Genomic DNA, 19,121 nt, shown 5'->3' with positions numbered 1-19,121 from the left:
GATGGGTGACGTTTGTGGACAAACTGCTGGAAAGATGGCTATAACATGGATTGACCCTCTCCTCTCCAAATTTAGGGAACATGCTTCATCTGAGTCAGATGATATCAGATTAAGCAATTGATGCCGGTCGATGCCCCAGCAAATAGATGACCACATGATGTATGTTGATGAGTTTCCCAAGTGAGAGACGAACTGTGCATGAGCACTGGCCAACCTCAGTCTGAGTTAACCACTCAGCAGGATGACATGCTGGGCATCGGCCTGACTATGCATGGTATGTTAGAGGATGAGCTGTACCAGCCATGACAACATGTTTCCTGTTTTCTGCATCCACCTCAGAAAGTGGAATGATTCACAGGCGTTTTCCCTCAGAGCCAACAATGGTCAAAAGCTGCCTACCCATATTCCCAGATTTTAATGACACGGTTCGCTCAAGCAACTGTCTACCTGTGTCACTGTGTCCTGCTATAGACAGTATGTGGAGCTGAATGGTGTGGAAGTGGCTGGCTTAGTCAGTCCACCTCCTGCCGAGCCATTCCTGGTGGCTTAATAGTCCCACAACCGTTGGGGCCGTCCACTGTGAATGACTGTTAGTCCAATAATCTCACAGTTGACATTCAAACTCCAACTTAAATGGTCACCTTCCTTTGCACCACCACCAAAAAGCCAACCCTCCAAACTTCTACTCCCCCATTCATGCCTGCGCGTAGCCATGCCCCCCCCGACACTTGCACAGTAGGTTACATACATCTTAACATGATCCTTGTTGAACCATTACATTGTAGGTGGCTTACAACAACGGCTATCAGCCACCTGCAATGGAGTCTTGCTATCCCTTGTTGTTTTGTTTGTTTTTTTTAACATCTTGGCTCATGTGTTGACTCACATGATCAAAAGTGGGTCAGTGACCCTCAGGACTATGTCAAAGGGAACAGCTCACTAGGGATTAAATACCTGTGACTCTCCATCATTTGAATAAGACATGAAATGTCTTCATAAACCTAAAAAAGTCCAGCTGACTCTCTCTCCCCCCCCCCCCCCAAGTCGTCTAGATTACCATAACCTGCTTTTATTATTATTATTATTATTATTATTATTTTGTTTAAAAAAATAACTTCTGAACTTCTGAAATTCTAGTCTCCAACAACGGGATGAGCTCTCAGGAAAGCACAGCTCAGCAGATGGTGTCTGATCCCAACCTGATCCATGTCTTGGTGCGCTTCCTGTCTGGCAGCAGCACCAATGGGACAAGCCAACACAGCTCTCAGGTGGGACCAACTGCCACCCAGGCCATGCACGAGTTCCTGAGCCGCCTGCAGGTTCACCTGTCCTCCACATGTCCACAGATGTTCAGCGAGTTCCTGCTCAAACTCATGCACATCTTGTCTACTGAGAGGTACATTTTCACTTTTTTAGTTGTTAGTGTACATTAGGTATAATCAATAATTTTGACAGTAAGTATAATGTTTAATGGTATGAGTGGTTCTAATTAATGGTTCTGAAACTCTCAGGGGTCCATTCCAGTCAGGCCAGGGTCCATTGGACGCCCAGGTGAAGCTGCTTGAGTTTACTCTAGAGCAAAATTTTGAGGTGGTGTCAGTGGCCACTATCACCTCAGTTATTGAGTCCATCACGTTCTTGGTTCACCACTACATTACCTGCTCGGATAAAGTGGTTTCTCGCAGTGGCTCAGACAGCTCAGTGGGAGCCAGAGCTTGTTTTGGGGGTCTGTTTGCCAACATAATCCGGCCAGGAGACGCAAAGGCAGTCTGTGGAGAAACCACACGTGACCAGCTAATGTTTGATCTTCTCAAGCTGGTGAATGTGCTGGTGCAACTACCTTTGTCTGGAGACAGAGAGTTCAGCGGGCGGCTGCCACCATCAGGCAGTGGAGCAGCTGATAGCAGTGTGTCTGATGAAGAGAAGGTCTGTGGCAGCAAAGAAAGTGTAGCTGGTGGATCAGCATCCAATCAGGGCCCTCCTGCAGGTGTGGCTGATCTGGTGCTTGCCAATCAGCAGATAATGAGCCAGATCTTGTCTGCGCTGGGCCAGTGCAACAGCAGCGCCATGGCCATGATCATAGGTAAGACAACTCTACAAAGAATTATGTGATCTACCAAATATTTCAGCACTCAGATTTTATGGTCTGTAGCCTCATTGTTGTTTGACTTACACCATTCTCATAAACCTTGCTTCTGGAATTAAAAACACACATATCACCGAAATAGTACACAACGCACCAAATGGTGCACAAAGATAGTTTGAACAAAAGCCAGTGAACAAAGTTGAGTTTCTAGCAGGCAGAGAGCCTGATATTTTCTTGGTAAATGACAGCCAAAAATTGTGCAATATTAGCAGTAAATGTAAGTGAAGCTGCAGTGGGATAGAAATATTAAGTGTTATGTTTAGGATGTTAAGCACGGTTTGTGCAGAAGCAGCCTCTTGGTCACAAAATACATTTGTGAGGTTAGCTAATTTTATACACACTTGAGTTATAACTAACTAAATTAGTAATGACAATTGTATACCAGTAGTCATCTAACATTAGCAGCACTACCATAAAACTCTGTAAGAGTAAGAATGCGTCTGATAAAATTTCACTTGTGGCTGAATTGTTCCTTTAACAAAGCACCAAACATATTTAAATGTATGTGGACAAGCGTTGCCTATAACTATGAGCTGACTATTCTTGCTCTGTGTTCTGCAGGAGCCAGCGGTCTCCACCTGACTAAACATGAGAACTTCCACGGTGGTCTAGATGCCATCTCAGTGGGTGACGGCCTCTTCACCATCCTTACCACTCTGAGCAAGAGAGCCACCTCAGTCCAGGTCATGCTACAGCCCATCCTCACTTACATGGCTTGTGGTTATATGGGCAGACAGGTGAGCTTCATTCTGCTGGGGTCTGGCCTTTGATGATCTAAACAAATACAGCAGTGCTGACGCATATTTATTTATTTATTTATTTTCCTCCGTCTTGTTATTGCACATTCTTTAGGGATCGCTCTCCACCTGTCAACTGTCAGAGCCTCTTCTGTGGTTCATACTTCGAGTGTTGGATACCAGTGAGGCTCTTAAGGCCTTCCATGACATGGGTGGGTGTATACACCTAATATCTGTATATTTCTTTGATTGTCAAAGCATCGTGTCCATAGTACTACCAAGACCTTACTCGTAGTTTCAACATTCATGTCAGAGAGCCCCAAGCTATAAGATTTGAATAGGTTTTAAAGTTTTGCTGTTGAGTTTCTTTGTAAACCAAGTATTTGAAGTACAAGTTACTCCCTCATCCATGTTTCTTAGCTTGCAGTTCCATCTTCCCAGCTTTTGTTTGCACATTGAGCCATATCTTGTTCAGTAGAATAGTATTTAGCACAGTTAGGTGTTAATGGTCATGGAAAAATATCTCCATAACCATTAAAACCCACATGGAGTTTAAGTCACAAAAGGTTCTTTTTGTTGATCAGTGCCCGAAGAGTCACCTGACACCTTTGTCACGCCACTGATTGTGGAAGGAATTGAAAAATTTAGCAAAGTCAGATTTTTTTCAGTCGTTTCTATTTTTGTAGAAATTGAACATAGGTGCATTGCATAAGAATAGCAGTCAATGGTTTATGCTGTACTTGATGTATAAGAAAGCATAACTTTGTCTTTAACCAGGAGGTGTCCAGTTGATCTGTAACAACATGGTGACCAGCACTAGAGCCATTGTGAACACGGCACGCAGCATGGTGTCCACTATCATGAAATTCTTAGATACAGGTCCAGGAAAGACGGCAGATGGAAACCTCAAAGCCAGAGTGATGACATCGGAGCCGGACAATGCTGAGGGACTCCACAATTTTGCTCCTTTAGGTGCTTTCAGCTAATTTTGAATTCCATCACTCCATCTCATAGGACAATACCTGAATAAAATTGACAATCGTATTCCTAATCTTCTCTAATCTGCATGATCTGTGTTGCTTCCCAGGCACTATCACATCCAGCAGCCCAACAGCACAGCCTGCAGAGGTCCTCCTCCAGGCCACCCCTCCACACCGACGGGCCCGCTCCGCAGCCTGGTCTTACATCTTCTTGCCGGAGGAGGCCTGGTGTGATCTCACCATCCATCTTCCAGCTGCTGTGCTGCTGAAGGAGCTTCATATCCAGCCACACCTAGCTTCTCTAGCCAGTGAGTAGGAATTTCTTTAAAGATGAGTGGGCCACAACCTCTCTTGAGATTTGTGTAAACCTGGTGACCAATAAATGTCTAACAGCTGTGCTTGCCACAAGGGTTTCTCCATCAACTACTAAGCCATTTTTTGTTTTGTGATTGAATACTCAACTCAATGACATGCCAATGAATTTATAACTTTTATGTAATTTGTTTTTTCTGGAATTTTGGTTGATATTCTGTCTCAATTAAAATGAAACTACCAACAACTGTTCATTTCTAGTTAGTAAGCAAACTTAGAAATTCAGCCTGGGATAAAGTAATTATTTTCCCTACTGTAAATAAACTATACTAAAATGTTGGTCAAGAGGACACTGCTTTTCCCTTCACATTGAGCTAAATTCCTGTTAATAAAAAAAAAAAAAAACACTGGCAGACATTATGGTGTTTATTCACTAATCTGCATTTCACTTCAGGAGTTCACCCCATTCATTTTCTGCCTTTCCTCTTACCAACCAGCCTGTCCCTCCTCGGTCTCAGTGGAGATCAGTGCTGATGGGGTCAACATGTTGCCGCTGTCCACGCCAGTCATCACCAGTGGCTTGACATACATTAAGATCCAGCTGGTGAAAGCAGAGGTGGCTTCGGCTGTTTGTCTGAGGTTACATCGGCCTCGTGATGCCAGCAACTTGGGTCTCTCTCAGATCAAACTCTTGGGTCTGACAGCATTTGGTAACACCTCCTCTGCAACAGTCAATAACCCCTTTCTGCCTTCTGAGGACCAGGTCTCCAAAACCAGGTAATCATGATGCATCCTGTATGCAGTGTATATCTGTATTTGGCTCTTGGTGTGAACTTCTCCATCTCCCTGTACAGCATTGGTTGGCTGCGTCTTCTCCACCACTGCCTGACCCACGTCAGCGACTTGGAAGCCATGATGGCCAGTGCTGCAGCACCCACTGCCAACCTGCTGCAGACCTGCGCCGCACTGCTCATGTCACCTTACTGTGGCATGCACTCACCCAACATTGAGGCTGTGCTGGTCAAGATCGGCTTGCAGTCCACGCGCATTGGACTCAAACTCATCGACATTCTGCTGAGAAACTGTGCTGCGTCTGGCACCGACCCTGCCAGTGAGTCACTCACAGCTGAGTCACTGCTGAGACGTGACTATATGTCCTTAAAAAGCATTAAAAAACCATTAAAAATAGCCACATTTATTACTATGAGAGATTATTAAATGATGTGGCGGTTTGAAAGATTAACAAGGTCAAGTTTCACATGTTGTTTTGCATTACCATTTAGAAAATGTTTTTTCTAGCATTAATGAATCTGGTGCTGTATTGTTTTTGCACTGTGTGATTGCAATACATATAGCTGTAAATGTGATCTTATCTTACTATCTTATCTGTCTGGTGTTTTGTCTTGAATTTTTTTTGTAAATATTTATCTGATATTGCATTATCTAAATACATTTTTGGGGGCAAAAATACAAAATAAATTATATTTGTTAGTGGTCTGATTATTAATTACAGACCACTTGTGATTCTTAGCCTTAGTAAAGTGTTGAAATTGTTGTGTAAAGCAATGGATTTAACAAGACATTACACAATACACAGTGCAATGTTAAACTGATATGTGTATCAGATCTAACCACTTCCCAGTGAACCTGTTAATATTTGGACTGTGGAAGAATTTTCTGACACATGTGCATCATGTTCTGGGCAGGCAGCATGACTTTGTCAACATTTTTATTTTTAAAAATGTTTCAATAATTTAACATCATTAAAAAATTTACTGTTTCTTTAAAGATTTGAACAGTCCTCTGCTGTTTGGACGACTAAACGGCCTTTCCTCAGATTCCACCATAGACATTCTATACCAGCTGGGCACCACACAGGACGCAGGGACCAAAGACAGGTACTCCTCCGTCTTTGCCACGACTCAACACTCCCCCTTTAGGTTCTCTCAAAGTGCATAAAGTGCATCAACTGATGAGAAACAGTCTCCCGTCAAGGTGATATTCCGGACAGACTCATAAGCTGATAGTAAAAAGTGTCCTTTCACTCTCCTTTTCATTTTTTTTTTGTCTTTTTACTGTCATCTCATTGTTTGTTGCATATAAATTCTGCCCCAAGGTGGTTCTCACTAAGAAATTGAGGACCTTTTTTATGTAAAAAAACAAACAAACAAACAAAAAAAAACGTTACCGTGCCCAGCACTTGAGCCATTGGACTTATTTGTCAAATCTCTGAATTCTAAACCTCCAGGATCCAGGCTCTTCTGCAGTGGGTCCATGACTCTTCCCATGTGGCAGCCCATAAGATGAGTGGTCCAATGGGATACATTGGGCATGCTGCTGGCTCTTCCTCTGCTTCATCAAGGGAGTATGGTCTCCTTATGCCATCGCCCTCCCACCTCCACTGTGTGGCAGCCATCCTCTGGCACAGCTATGAGTTGCCTGTCGACTATGACCTGCCTACACTGCTCAACAGAGAGCTCTTTGAGTCAGTCCAGTGTCTTGTAGTTATTACACATGCATGTAGTTGGGTTCATTAGTGGGTTTAAACAATATTCTTCTTAGCAGATTTATTACTGATTCCATTCTTTTCTTTGCTGTTCCCTTCAGGTTGCTGTATAACTGGTCCATGTCGCTGCCATGCAACATTGTGCTGAAGAAGGCCGTGGACAGCTTGTTGTGTTCCATGTGTCACATCCATCCCAGCTACTTCTCCTTGCTAATGTCCTGGATGGGGATTGTCTCACCACCCATCGCCACTCACTCTCAGGCTCAGCAACGACGTCTTGCCATGACTGATGATGGCAAAAAGCAGCATGATGCTAACACCACTGCGGCGGGACTTACCGACGACTCCAAGCATGCCAGGCCACACATTAATCTGTCAGAATCCCAGCTAACCACACTAGCGGCTGCCTCCCAGTCACCAGGAGCAATAGAGCAGCTGCTGGATTCAGGCTTGCCCTCGCTGTTGGTTCGCAGCTTGGCTCAGTTCTGTTTCAGCCTCCTGGCCAGTGCAGACCTGCCTTTGCCCGCTGGTCAGGCCGAGAGACGACACCATCATCACCACTTTCACTCGTCCTCACACAATCGCCCGCCTCTCTCGGCAGAGCTGGCTGCTCCAGTGCTCCGGTTTCTCACAGAAGTAGGCAACAGTCACACCATGAAGGACTGGCTGGGAGGACCAGAGGTCAACCCACTGTGGACAGCACTGCTGTTCCTACTGTGCCACTCCAGTGCCAGTGCTGGGGCCAATGCTGGCTGTCAGCCGGGATTTGCTGCAGGTTCTCCTCCATCCCAACCTCAGCCTTTAGGCTCACGCTTCTCCTTGGCCTCCTCAGGGCAGACAGGAGGGCTCACCACCCAGCAGAGGACAGCACTGGAGAATGCCACTGTGGCCTTCTTTCTCCAGTGTATCTCCTGCCACCCTAACAACCAGCGCCTTATGGCACAGGTCCTCTTACTAGTTATTATAGATGAAATAATAATAATAATAAAAAATAAAATAATAATGTTTTTCTTTTAACTTGTTAGATGTAGATTTGCACACATAATTAGACAAACTTGTTATTTAATGATTGCTAGTTGGTAAGCTAATTTATTTATAAATTGGAATTCAAATGTAGATATTCATTGGTTTCTGTCTTGGTTTTTAAGACTTCTGTCTTTGGCTGCAGGTTCTCTGTGAACTCTTCCAATCAGCACCTCAGCGAGGCAATGTACCGGTCTCTGGAAACATCTCAGGCTTCATTCGAAGACTGTTTCTGCAGCTCATGCTGGAGGATGAGAAGGTCACAGTCTTCCTACAGTCTCCCTGTCCGGTGGGTAACTCAATTATGTGGTCAACAGCGTTGCTCAGAAGTTTTACACAAACTATTGTGCTTTTTCTTAAATAAATGTTATTTCATTAAAGACTTTGAAATGAGGATGTGACATACAGCAAATGCCTGATGAAGTACTTGCTGTGAGCTTAAGGTGGCAGTGCAGCAGTATGAAGCATATGTTTGTTTGTTTTTTCCTGTATCACAACGGTCCCTTCACACTGATTCATGCCTGGTATTATGTGTTCTCAGTTACACCCTAATGGTTTATACTTTCTACTGCTCAGTTGCTGACTGTTACAAAAGCTTTGGAGACATGAGTATTTGTGCCAGAGTGCCTGGAAGCATTGTATGGAGAAATTGGTTAATTACCCAAAGCAAGTCATTTTTCATTCATCTAGCTGAAATATCTCAATAATTGAGTAAATTTAGTCCAAACATTTATGGATTCCAGGTACTAAAGGTGATGTGATTTGAAAAAGGCATAAAGTTCTGGGCAACTTTGTTTAGGGCCAAATTGCGACACCTACTTAACAAAAGATGCTCAGACTAGGGCAGCTGTTTCAGTGATTCGCATGAGGCGTACAGCCTGCGCCATGCAGTGAAGTCCCAAAAACTACAAAATTAAGAAAACCTTGGGGGGGGGCATGATAGAAAGATGTCAGAACACACAGTGCTTTGTATGTTACAGAGCAATGGACTATTTGGCTGTAGACCAGAAAACCGCTAAATAGTCCCATATTGACAGCAAGTACAGTATACTCTTTATGTTTAGTTTCTGCAGCTAACCTGATTGTGGTGTTTTCTTTTTTCCTTTCCTCCTCCTCAGTTATACAAAGGACGGATCAATGCAACCAGCCACATAATCCAGCATCCCATGTATGGAGCAGGGCACAAGTACCGCACCCTTCATCTACCAATTTCCACCACATTGGCTGAAGTCTTGGACCGGGTTTCTGGTATGTTTCAAGACAGAAAATTTCTCATTACAACAACAACAACCACATAAAGACTTCACTGGTCATAGTATGTACCAGTACATGTAGATGTTCCTGCCTTCAGGTTACACTTGCATTGTAACTGATGGAAAATGTCTTCTCTGCTCTTGACTTGAATGAGATTGCATGCTCTTTGTTTGGGAACCACAACACTGTATAGTATTCACTGACCATTTCTGACCTCCTTTTCTTCTTAAAAGAGGGTAAAAAATAAAAAATAAAAATGTTCCACTTGTTTAAATTTTGACAAATCTTGGGGATTCAAATTGTTGAACATATGTTTAACATCATTTTCTTGCTGGAACGATTTTAAGGCTTCATTTTACACACAGAGTTCATCACATTTGTCTTCTCAATTCTTTGTTTGTTTAGTAATGGGATGACGGTTTCATCTGTCTGTCCCATTCATCTGTTTTCCTCAGCTTATCTGATTCTGTTCTTTATGAGAGCAGGCTAAGCAAGGCATTCTGTGTCCTTTCCCCTCGCACCTTTTTTTTCCGTCCTGGGTGGTCCATAAAAAAAAAAATAAAAAATTCCCTGTGCATCTCCTCTTAGCTCCAGAAAGCTTGAGAGGGGAGGTGTAATGGAGTCATCTTGACCACCTCAGCTGCCTCCTTTCAGTGCAAATAAGCAAAAGCTCAGTTCCAAGCTTTCTCAAGTTATTCCAAAACACAAAACTGTTCCAGGACTCTACATTCCTGTATCAATTAATTTTTTTCAACAAATCCACTTTTCCCCTCAACGTTTGATTAAAAAAATTATCTTTTTTTTTTTTAATCAGTTTTGAGAGTTACAAGATTTCTGAAAATTTAAGCTCTTGCTTGTTCAGACATCTTTTAGAAGTCTTTGTTTTTGCCTCCATCAAGTCCTTATGTAAAGTTTTGTCAGTGAAACATCTTTCTATTTTTTTTCTTCTTCCAGCTATTCTTTTCCTTGAAGAAAAGATGCTCATTCTTACACTCACATGAAAATGTCCTACTATAGCATACATTTTCTCCTACCAGTATCGATTGGAAATCTTTCTTGGTGTAATAAAACATTTCTTTTAGCTTTTGAGAATGCTCTTTAATCATTATTTCTATAAAACATAGTTCTTACTAGACATCTTGCAGCAGGGCTGGACTGGGACAAAAAATCGGCCCAGGCATTGTGACTAGACACCAGCCCACCAGGTATTAAAGCCATAAAGCCTTTGAATGAAAACAGACCCTTTTATGACAGTGATGTACAGTCTTGTTGGTATATGTATGATTTCTATACATTTTACATCAGATAAAAACTTTGGTTGTAAGATTCAGATAATTATTTAATAAAAACTAGACACTTTAAATGAGAATAGGAAAGAAAAGTACTTCTTTGTGCCCCCCTCTCCCAGTTAATGCCCTACCTGGCCCCCTGGCAAAACTTTGCTAGACCCGCCCCTGCACAGTTACCAGCTGTCAGCTACATAAAAAAAGGATCCTGGTGTTATTTGTCTCTCAGAAACAGTTCATGACTTCCCTTCAACTCATTCACGTCACCTAAAAGATAAACCTGTTTCTCCATCACCTGTTCAGCTCTGATGGTTCAGTAAGGACATCTCCTGGTTTCATCTTCATGTTTCCCTCTCACCAGATAGCCAAACCGATATCATGACCAGCAGCTTTTACAGCTGTGGCTCCAGCAAACATCAGCCGATACTAGAAATTAATATTAAATAAATTCTAACAAGAGCTGATCAAGCTTAAACGTGCTGCTGTTGTTTAGCGTGACATCCACTGGTTTCCTCTTTCTGGCGCAAAGTGGGCGATAAACAAGACAGAAATGCCGATCAGCTGATCATTGATCAGTTTGATGATTGAAGTAGCAACAGGAGAGGGACAGAATGAGAGAAGAGGCAGCTGACAGCGTAATGACAGAATAACTCCAGCTTTGTGTCTTTTTCCATTGTAGCTGAAGTACGGGACAAACTGCGTTCCTTCTCAGCTCAATACGAAACACATAACATTTTCTCTGAAAGAGGGACCATTCCAATTTTTAAGGAGCGGTCGGCAACTCTACTAACGTTATGAATAAAGTTCAGTAACATCATTGCACCCACCCAGCTGTATATAAACTCCGTCATGCTAGCTGGCAGGCAGTACGAGTTATTGTAACTGACTGTAAAAAGTCAGCACAACGAAAATAAACTACACCTAAACTTGGTTTATATCTGACCAGATAGACTGCAGGTCATAACTTCTTACCTGAAGTTCAGTTCACCTGACACTCAGACCGGCGGCCACCTCAGTTCTCTCAGTGGCTGTTTTCATATTTGCAAACTCATGAAGCCAGGAGGCCATTTTGGAAGAGTTTGGAGGAGAAATACACAATTGTTGTGCCAATGGAAACTGTTTGAATGTAAGCATTTGACAGATGAAGGAAGCTGATGTACGGGGAATATGTTTGCAAATTGTAATAGGAAAATCAAATTGTTTTTGTGTGCTCTAAATATGTTAGACCATAAAAGTTTCACACTAAATTATTGTCAAATAATGTTTTGAAGCCTCTAAACTAGCTTCAATAATATTGTCTTGCCTCACAGCTCGCAAATGTGTACTTCACTGTCCTGTACAAACTTGCGCTGTGTTAAACAGGACAAGGCAACTGCTTCGGTTAAGCTTCCCATTGGAGCATTCCTCCTTTGGTCTCTCTTTGAATTTTAAACACCATCTTGAAGTAAATATGTTGTAACAAGTTTGCAGCACAGCAAACATAAATTACAGCATATCCCACTGAACACTGTATTGTCAGTGTTAGTTTACTGTCTGATTCCTATTGCATATTTATCAAAGTATCTTGTTTACAATTATTTGTTCAGTGAATGTGAAACGTAGTAATCCTTCTCTTAATTTCAGAAGTTTATTCCCAGTGATGTGTGCAAATGTGTGCTCATTTAAAGGTAGTATCAGCAGTAGTGATAAAATAAATGGCAGAAATTACATTCTTACCACCAACATAGAATTTGGGAGTTGATACTTAAGTCCAAAAATACACTTCCCTTTCAGTCTTCTGGCCGTGGTTATCCAATGAGCAATCGTTACATTACCCTGGATAAGAGACATTAAACATTCATTTAGACTTAACATTGGTCCATAACCAAAATGCTACCGAAATAAATACAGTCAGACTTTGCTAATTTTGGATCACTGAAAGTGAAAATGATACTTAAAATTGGTCCCTGCCTCTAGTTTTTAAGGTATGCTAATAGGTCCATTCTAAGACTGAAAACCTTTTGGGTGGCTGTGCTCAGGAGGTCGAACAGATCATCTACCAGCTGGAAGTTTTGTTGTTTGATCGTGGCTGCTGCATGCAAACATATCCTTTGGCGAGGTACTGCTTGGGGAGTTACTTAACCCTTAGGTTTTTACTCCACCGGATTATGAATCTATGTGAATGGTAAATGGACTGGTTCTTTATATAGTGCTTTTCTACTCTGAGCACTCAAAGGGCTTTTATGTTTGATAGAAAGCACTTGGGCGTAGGAAAAAAGTGATCATGTGACTCTGTGAATGAAGCATGTTGTATAAAACACTTATAAATGCTCTACTAGAGGAACCCCAAAAGTTGATTCAAAAGCATCGTAGTATGTAGTAATATTCAGATGGGCACTCTCTCTTAAGTATTCTGCCAATTTTGTTTAAAATAGAGTCTTATGGACTGAATTATACAAGTATAAAAGGCAATTGAGGGCAGCATAGTGGCACAGTGATGTGGAGTTTGCATATTTGCAAGTTCTCTCTGTGTTTGCATGGGTTCTCTGGCTTTCTTCCACAGTCCAAAGACAGATGCAGTTGGTGGGATTAGGTTAATTGGTGAATCTAGTTGTCAATATGAATCGTTGTTTTTTATCTCTATGGCTACGTTCACACTGCAGGCGAAAGCGCATCAAATCCGATTTTTTTTTGACCCTATGCGACCCATATCCAATCATGGTATGACAGTGTGAACGGCACAAATCCGATATTTTCAAATCCGATCTGGGTCACTTTCGTATGTGGTACTGAATCCGATACATATCTGATGTTTTTGAAAGCGACTGCTGTTTGAATGGTCATGTCGCATTAAATCCGTCTTTTACGTCACTGACACAAGACAGACGCCAATTATCAGCTCCGGAGAAGACATCGCGAACGCTTCCTGGCCATCCCGTGTAGATGTCAGTGAAACTGTTGGGAAGACAACGTTGGAGAAACGTGAACATTTTATTTGTACTGTATAATCTGCAGATTCTGACAGAAATCTGCAGCTATCCTTTGAAGCACCGCTCCTCTAAAACAGCAATAAGGATCATTATTAGGTTATCTACATTATTTTGTAAATAACAAAATAACTTAAAGCAAAAATTGGGAAACGTAAAGTCTGAAGTCTTTATATTAAGGGCCATCAGTCAAACAATATTGTTTGCTCTGGGTCTAAACAGAGCGCGTTGTGTGTGACATCTTCTTTCGCGCATGCGGCCGCATTTTATTTGTAGTGTGAACGAGCAGACAAAAAAATCGGATTTGATCAAAAAATCGGAATTGATCATTAAGACCTGCAGTGTGAACGTAGCCTATGTGTTGGCCCTGCGACAGACTGGCAACCTGCACCCTGCCTCTTGCCTTATGGTAGTTGGGATAGGCAGGATAAGCGGAAGAGAATGGATGGATGAAATGCAATTGTAAAGTTTGGGTTGGGTGGGTTGGTTGGGACTTATGCTGGCTGGTGTCCTTTGCCCCCGGTCCTTTACAAAGTGGAATTGGACCTTAACTATCGCTGTTCTTTTAATGTGCAGCAGTAGCCTGGCACATGCAAGATTTAGAATAGCTTCATTTACATAGAGATGTACTACTGATGTTGGGGGCAGGCTGAAATGGTGGTTGGGAGTCACATTGCGCAACGGGCTTCCCGTCAGCAGTCGGTGAGTTGGGTGGCTGCCCTTTGAGGCTGCGGGTCTGCCCTAGTACCATGATTGTGCTGGCTGGTGTCCTTCTGCATCTGATTATTGTCTCTTTGCTTGTGCAGTGCTATGGACTCCGCATCCTGAGTGTCTGTGCTGCCTGGCCGGGAGCAGGATATACACCCTGCCCTCAGTTGGGTTAAACAGTAACCCCAAATACTGGTGGAGAATATTTTTTCTGGCTTATCGTGCTTGCACGCTATTGGCTTCACTGAGGATTGTAGCCACTTGGGGTCTGAGCTCATAGTTTCTCATCAGTGTTCTGCGTTACGATATTTAAACTTTGGTGATTCGTTTGACTTTGATGTGGGGAGGGATCAAAAAAAAAAATCTAAGAGCTACACAGTAGCCTGGCAGAAGTAGGAAGTGGAAAATTTCAGATTTTGTAAATGAGACTAGTGAGGTCTAAAGACCACAGAACCACTGCCAAGACATTAGTGCATGACTTAGCCAAGTCAGGAATTGTAGTCTCAAAGAAGACTATTACTAGAAAGCTGTACAGGAACGAACTGCAACATTAAAGACCACGAAAGAACACAAATCCAATCTGAAGTATGCTGAGGCAATTGGGAAAAAGAATATGCATGCTACAAGTAGGTCCTTTAATCAGTTGAGACAAAAAACTAGAGCTCTTTGAGCATAGAGATCCTGTTTATGTTCGGAGAAAGAAGGGAGAGGTGATCAACTCACGCTTTTCAAGTTTAACTGGCTTTGTAAAGTAAGGACACAAGGGGGCAGCCCTTTCTCAAATTCCAAGCAAAATTTGATTAATTAAGAACTGGAGAAGTCATGTTTTTCAGTTATAAGAGCTGCAGTTTTAATTACAGCCTAAATTATTAACAAAATATCCCAGCAGTCAGCTCTGTCCTTGCAGTTTAATTCACTTGGCATTCTCTGGCTATCAAGGTCAGCTGTGCAGCGCTGATGCTGTGAGCTTCGGTATTACCTGTTAAGTACAAGGCAGCTATGATGAATAGCTCACCCCCTGGGACCTTGAACAGTGGATAGAAAAACCTGATACACTGCTGCTGTTACAGGGCAGTATGCATGTCTATAAGACATATTCTGGCTATTCTTGTGTGGGTGAACAAATTTTGCATCTGATGCATCTTTTCTTTCTTTCTTTCTTTTAGCTTGCTAATGTTATTTAAACCAAAGCAATACAAAAAACAAGAAGTGTGACAAAATATATATTTAATTTTCTGTGTCTGTTTATCCAGATACACCCAGCATTACTGCCAAACTGATCAACGAGCAGAAAGAGGATAAGGAGAAGAAGAATCATGAAGAGAAAGAGAAGATGAAGGCAGACAACGGCTTCCAGGACAACTACAGTGTTGTAGTAGCCTCAGGTACAGTATGTGTGTCTTATTGTGTCATTTACAGACCTAATAATGACACAGTATATAAACTATGATGCCTTTTGTTGAAAAACAAATATTGTTCTGTATTTCTGTATTTTTATTTTCTTCTCTGCCTTCAGGCTTAAAGTCCCAATCAAAGCGAGCTCTTTCCACCCCTCCCCGGCCTCCATCAAGGAGAGGCCGTGTCATGAGTGACAAGTTAACTGCTTCATCCAGTGTGGATCCTTCAGCTAAAACCATCAGTGTCCCTGTCTTCCACCTCTACCACAAGCTGCTTCCAGGTGCCACATACACAACCGATTCATATCAGACAGCGACAAGCGCAGGTCTTTGAGTAAAATGTAAAATGTTCACATATTACTGAAGAGAAACGGTGTGTACTCTGTCCTCTCTTCCAGGTCAGCCACTCCCACCTGAGATGACCCTGGCCCAGCTACTCACACTTCTGTATGACCGCAAGCTACCGCAGGGCTACCAGTCCATCAGCCTGACAGTGAAACTGGGCTCCAAGGTCATCTCTGACCCCGGCCTTTCAAAGACTGACTCGTTCAAGAGACTCCGCACTGAGAAAGGTAATAAAACACACAGCTCCTAAGGAGGAGTCAGTTCAGATATTATACTGATGTCCCACTAAAACTATGCTTTAAAAAATCAATAGAGCTGACTTATTTATTACTTTAACTGTAAAACTTTTGATGATTAATTACAATTTTAACTTTTTGTAAGCAGTCTAAATTCCTTCACAGATAATTTAGAGATTTCTCTTTTGCACATGTGCGCAAAACATAAACAAGCCAAATCTTTGTGAAAGATGCATCAAGCTGCACCCAATACGTGAAGTCAGACATATGAACAGCACCAAACATCCAGTCATTTCTAAACTAAAATGCAGACACCCAGCCATATATGCAGCATTTTCTAGGATGTCTACATACCAAATAATTGAGATACTGCAGCTAAAATGCAGCAATATTATAGAAGTAAAACCAAAGGACCACACTAACAAAAGGAAAAGGCTCTGCCTGCTGAAAAACTCACAGGACCTTAGTTACAGTGCAGATACTGTGCTTAAGTTGATCCTCTCACTTTGTCATCACATGATGTTGTGATTGGCTACTTTGAATTCACACCCCTGACTACCCACATCAGGCTCTCCCTCAGCTGTCCCAAACCAAAGAACACGCTAGTGCTGGTTAGAGGCTGAACAAACTCTTAATTTGTAATGAGTCCTGCACCTGTTCTGGTAACATCACAGTGTTTTTTCTCAGCTGTGCAAACAGTAACTTTCAGATTATGTCACATTTGGGATTTTGGCACAGTCAGCTAGTCTATTCAGTGGTGCCTCTGTGTCAAATTCACATATCCAGATATGAAATGAAGGTTAACTTATCAAATAGAAATGGAAGAAACTAAGATTCTTCTCATTTTTATTATTATTTCAAGACCACTTCAGTAACTATGATCAAGTAAATAGAAATGGAGTTTTTAAAATGTAGTAAAAATCCAGACCTGTTTTTTTCCACTCTACTCTCACATCAAGATTTAATGGAATTGTACTTTGGTCTGAACTCAGTTCACATTACCTTGGCTGCTTCTCAGGCTGTACTGAGAAAGGCTTTGAAGTCTAAAAGCTTGCAGAGTGGTTTTTAGCACAAACTGATCAAACACTTACCTGCTTACCTTTGCATTCACTTGGGAGTTAAGCCTTTTCATCCTTATATGTTGCTTTGGTACAACATTTATAGGGATGTTAGTGTTGCATTTGTGTCTCTAAACGATTGTGAACATGAGGGTTATATTTTATGGCTGAAAGATGGTATATTTGTATTTGAATTTATGCCCACTTACTGTGAGAGTCTTACCTATTGACTCACATTGTAAATTGCTATTGAATTTCATTCAGTCAGGACAGGTTGTTGCTTGAATCCAACTGCTGATATCCCATTCAAAACTATGCTGTCATTCTGTAGAAGTGGTGACTTTCAGGCTGGTTATATTTAGCGTTTTGATTCTGCAGACTCATGGGTCAGTACTCGGTCAAATTAATTTTTAATGTCAATGTCAGCACTGGTGAATCTGCAGATATGCTCATATTCCCTTTATCCATGCGACATGTCCTATCCACAATCCATATTTTCCATCTTAACACTCATGTGTCACTGTTTAAGAAATCATAGGGTATGTGAAATGAGACTTTTATAACTACCATTTTTACCCCTCGGCTGTAAAGGCTGATGGGCAGATGTTGTCAGGTGAGCGGGTGGCGTAGATACCCGAGTTTGTGAATGTGAAAGCTATAGAATAAAGTGACTTACGAGCTTCAAATTGATATCATAGGTACATGTACTAAAAATCTTGGAAGTTTTTGGATCCTGGTGACCTTGACCTCAATGTCAGAAATAATGTTTTCTGAAAATCATGTGAATGGCATAACTTGAGAAAAAGGCAACATAGAATTTTGAAATTGAAACCATAAGTGTATCTACTAGGAGGCTGAGGGGTAGCACTGGTGGTTGTTTTTATAATTTCTTGTACCAGTATTATTTGCCACACTTTGATCTCTTTAGTCTTTATTTGGAATAGCAGGAAAAGCACAGGTGGAAAGAATAATGGTAATCGTTGATGCACTGGTTTATTTTAGTGTGCCAATAGGTTGTGCTGCTGTCTTTGTAGTACCTTAAAATTATCTCCCCGCAATATAAGGGGGTGTTTTGACCGACTTGGGTGAACCATTCTTTAAATCAAAATACACTGTATTTCTAAAAGTATTCACTCCTCCATCCAAATAAAGGATTCAACTGGTCCAGTCATTGCCAGAAGTGTATGAAATCAGCAGCTAGGAGTGCAGACTAATTCTGCAAACATTGAGTTGCTCTCATGAGCTTTGTGAATTACAGCGAACCATAATGCCACCTGTGCGTAAAATTTATCCACTACTACTAAATATTCCACAGTAAACTGTGGTATTGTAATAAAGTGTAAGTGACTGGGAACATTATCAACTCAGCTACGAAGTGATAGGCCACAAAATCAGAGCAGGGTCCATTGCACAGAGGTCACCAACGTCCGATCGCTTCAGACCTCCAAACTTCAGGTGAACTTCAGATTAATTGAAGAACAGTGTACAAAGAGGTTCATGGAATGTGTATCCATGTTTAGCACCTGCATCCAAACCTTACTTCCCCACAACTCAATGCAAAGTGCCGGATGCAGTAATGTAAAGCACACACCAGCTTTGGTTCTTCTGGAGCTAAATGAGGCCACCCAAACACATGAGATGTCATCGATAAGGCCAGGATGCCCTGAGTTGAGCACATCAGGACTTAGTAGTGGAGCTCAAATAAGTCAAAAGATATAGAACAAAAAGAAAAATCCCAGGAGGACATACCTTCAAGAAATATTTTAAAGAAATCATTGTTTATTAACTTTTACTTTATTTTATAAGATATTTTTCTTTTATGCTTGCTCTTTTCTTTTTTCTTGTTTTTTTTGCTCCATCATCTGGATGAATTGTACACCTTTTGGGTCTTTTCTATCCACTATTTTTTTTTTTGAATACTCACTGCCTGCAAATACAGACAATTCAGATATTTAAGGAAAGGAAAACTGTTAACGGTTTTCACCCCAGTTACATACCTTGAGTATGTAACTGAGCAGCTCAGTTTTTCTTTAGCCATTACATTCACATAACGAATGGGTACTGACTCATCACTTCCTTCCAACGAACTCGAATAAACTACCCAAATGTGCCCACTGCCCAGACACTAACTGCTTGATGGGGTCTGTATATATCTTCATTCAGTGTG

General features: G+C 41.7%; 1 protein-coding gene across 3 annotated transcripts in view; it reads left to right on the top strand.

Moving 5' to 3' along the window:
* Positions 1–19,121, top strand: part of birc6 (baculoviral IAP repeat containing 6) — a 131,010-nt gene that overhangs the window by 59,602 nt on the left and 52,287 nt on the right. For all 3 annotated transcript variants that reach the window (XM_084948322.1, XM_084948323.1, XM_084948321.1), the window contains exons 44-59: positions 1,138–1,396; positions 1,512–2,083; positions 2,708–2,883; positions 2,999–3,095; positions 3,661–3,855; positions 3,971–4,171; positions 4,673–4,952; positions 5,030–5,286; positions 5,965–6,073; positions 6,424–6,660; positions 6,783–7,626; positions 7,850–7,993; positions 8,823–8,952; positions 15,172–15,303; positions 15,435–15,596; positions 15,714–15,887. In XM_084948322.1, coding sequence (XP_084804448.1) covers positions 1,138–1,396; positions 1,512–2,083; positions 2,708–2,883; positions 2,999–3,095; positions 3,661–3,855; positions 3,971–4,171; positions 4,673–4,952; positions 5,030–5,286; positions 5,965–6,073; positions 6,424–6,660; positions 6,783–7,626; positions 7,850–7,993; positions 8,823–8,952; positions 15,172–15,303; positions 15,435–15,596; positions 15,714–15,887 — 3,969 coding nt within the window. The remainder of the gene's footprint in view (positions 1–1,137; positions 1,397–1,511; positions 2,084–2,707; positions 2,884–2,998; positions 3,096–3,660; positions 3,856–3,970; positions 4,172–4,672; positions 4,953–5,029; positions 5,287–5,964; positions 6,074–6,423; positions 6,661–6,782; positions 7,627–7,849; positions 7,994–8,822; positions 8,953–15,171; positions 15,304–15,434; positions 15,597–15,713; positions 15,888–19,121) is intronic.

This window comes from Perissodus microlepis, chromosome 13 (genome assembly GCF_051167445.1).
Source record: "Perissodus microlepis isolate ML-2025 ecotype Zambia chromosome 13, ASM5116744v1, whole genome shotgun sequence".
Lineage (NCBI taxonomy): Eukaryota > Metazoa > Chordata > Actinopteri > Cichliformes > Cichlidae > Perissodus > Perissodus microlepis.
This window is presented reverse-complemented; position numbering and strand designations above follow the sequence as displayed.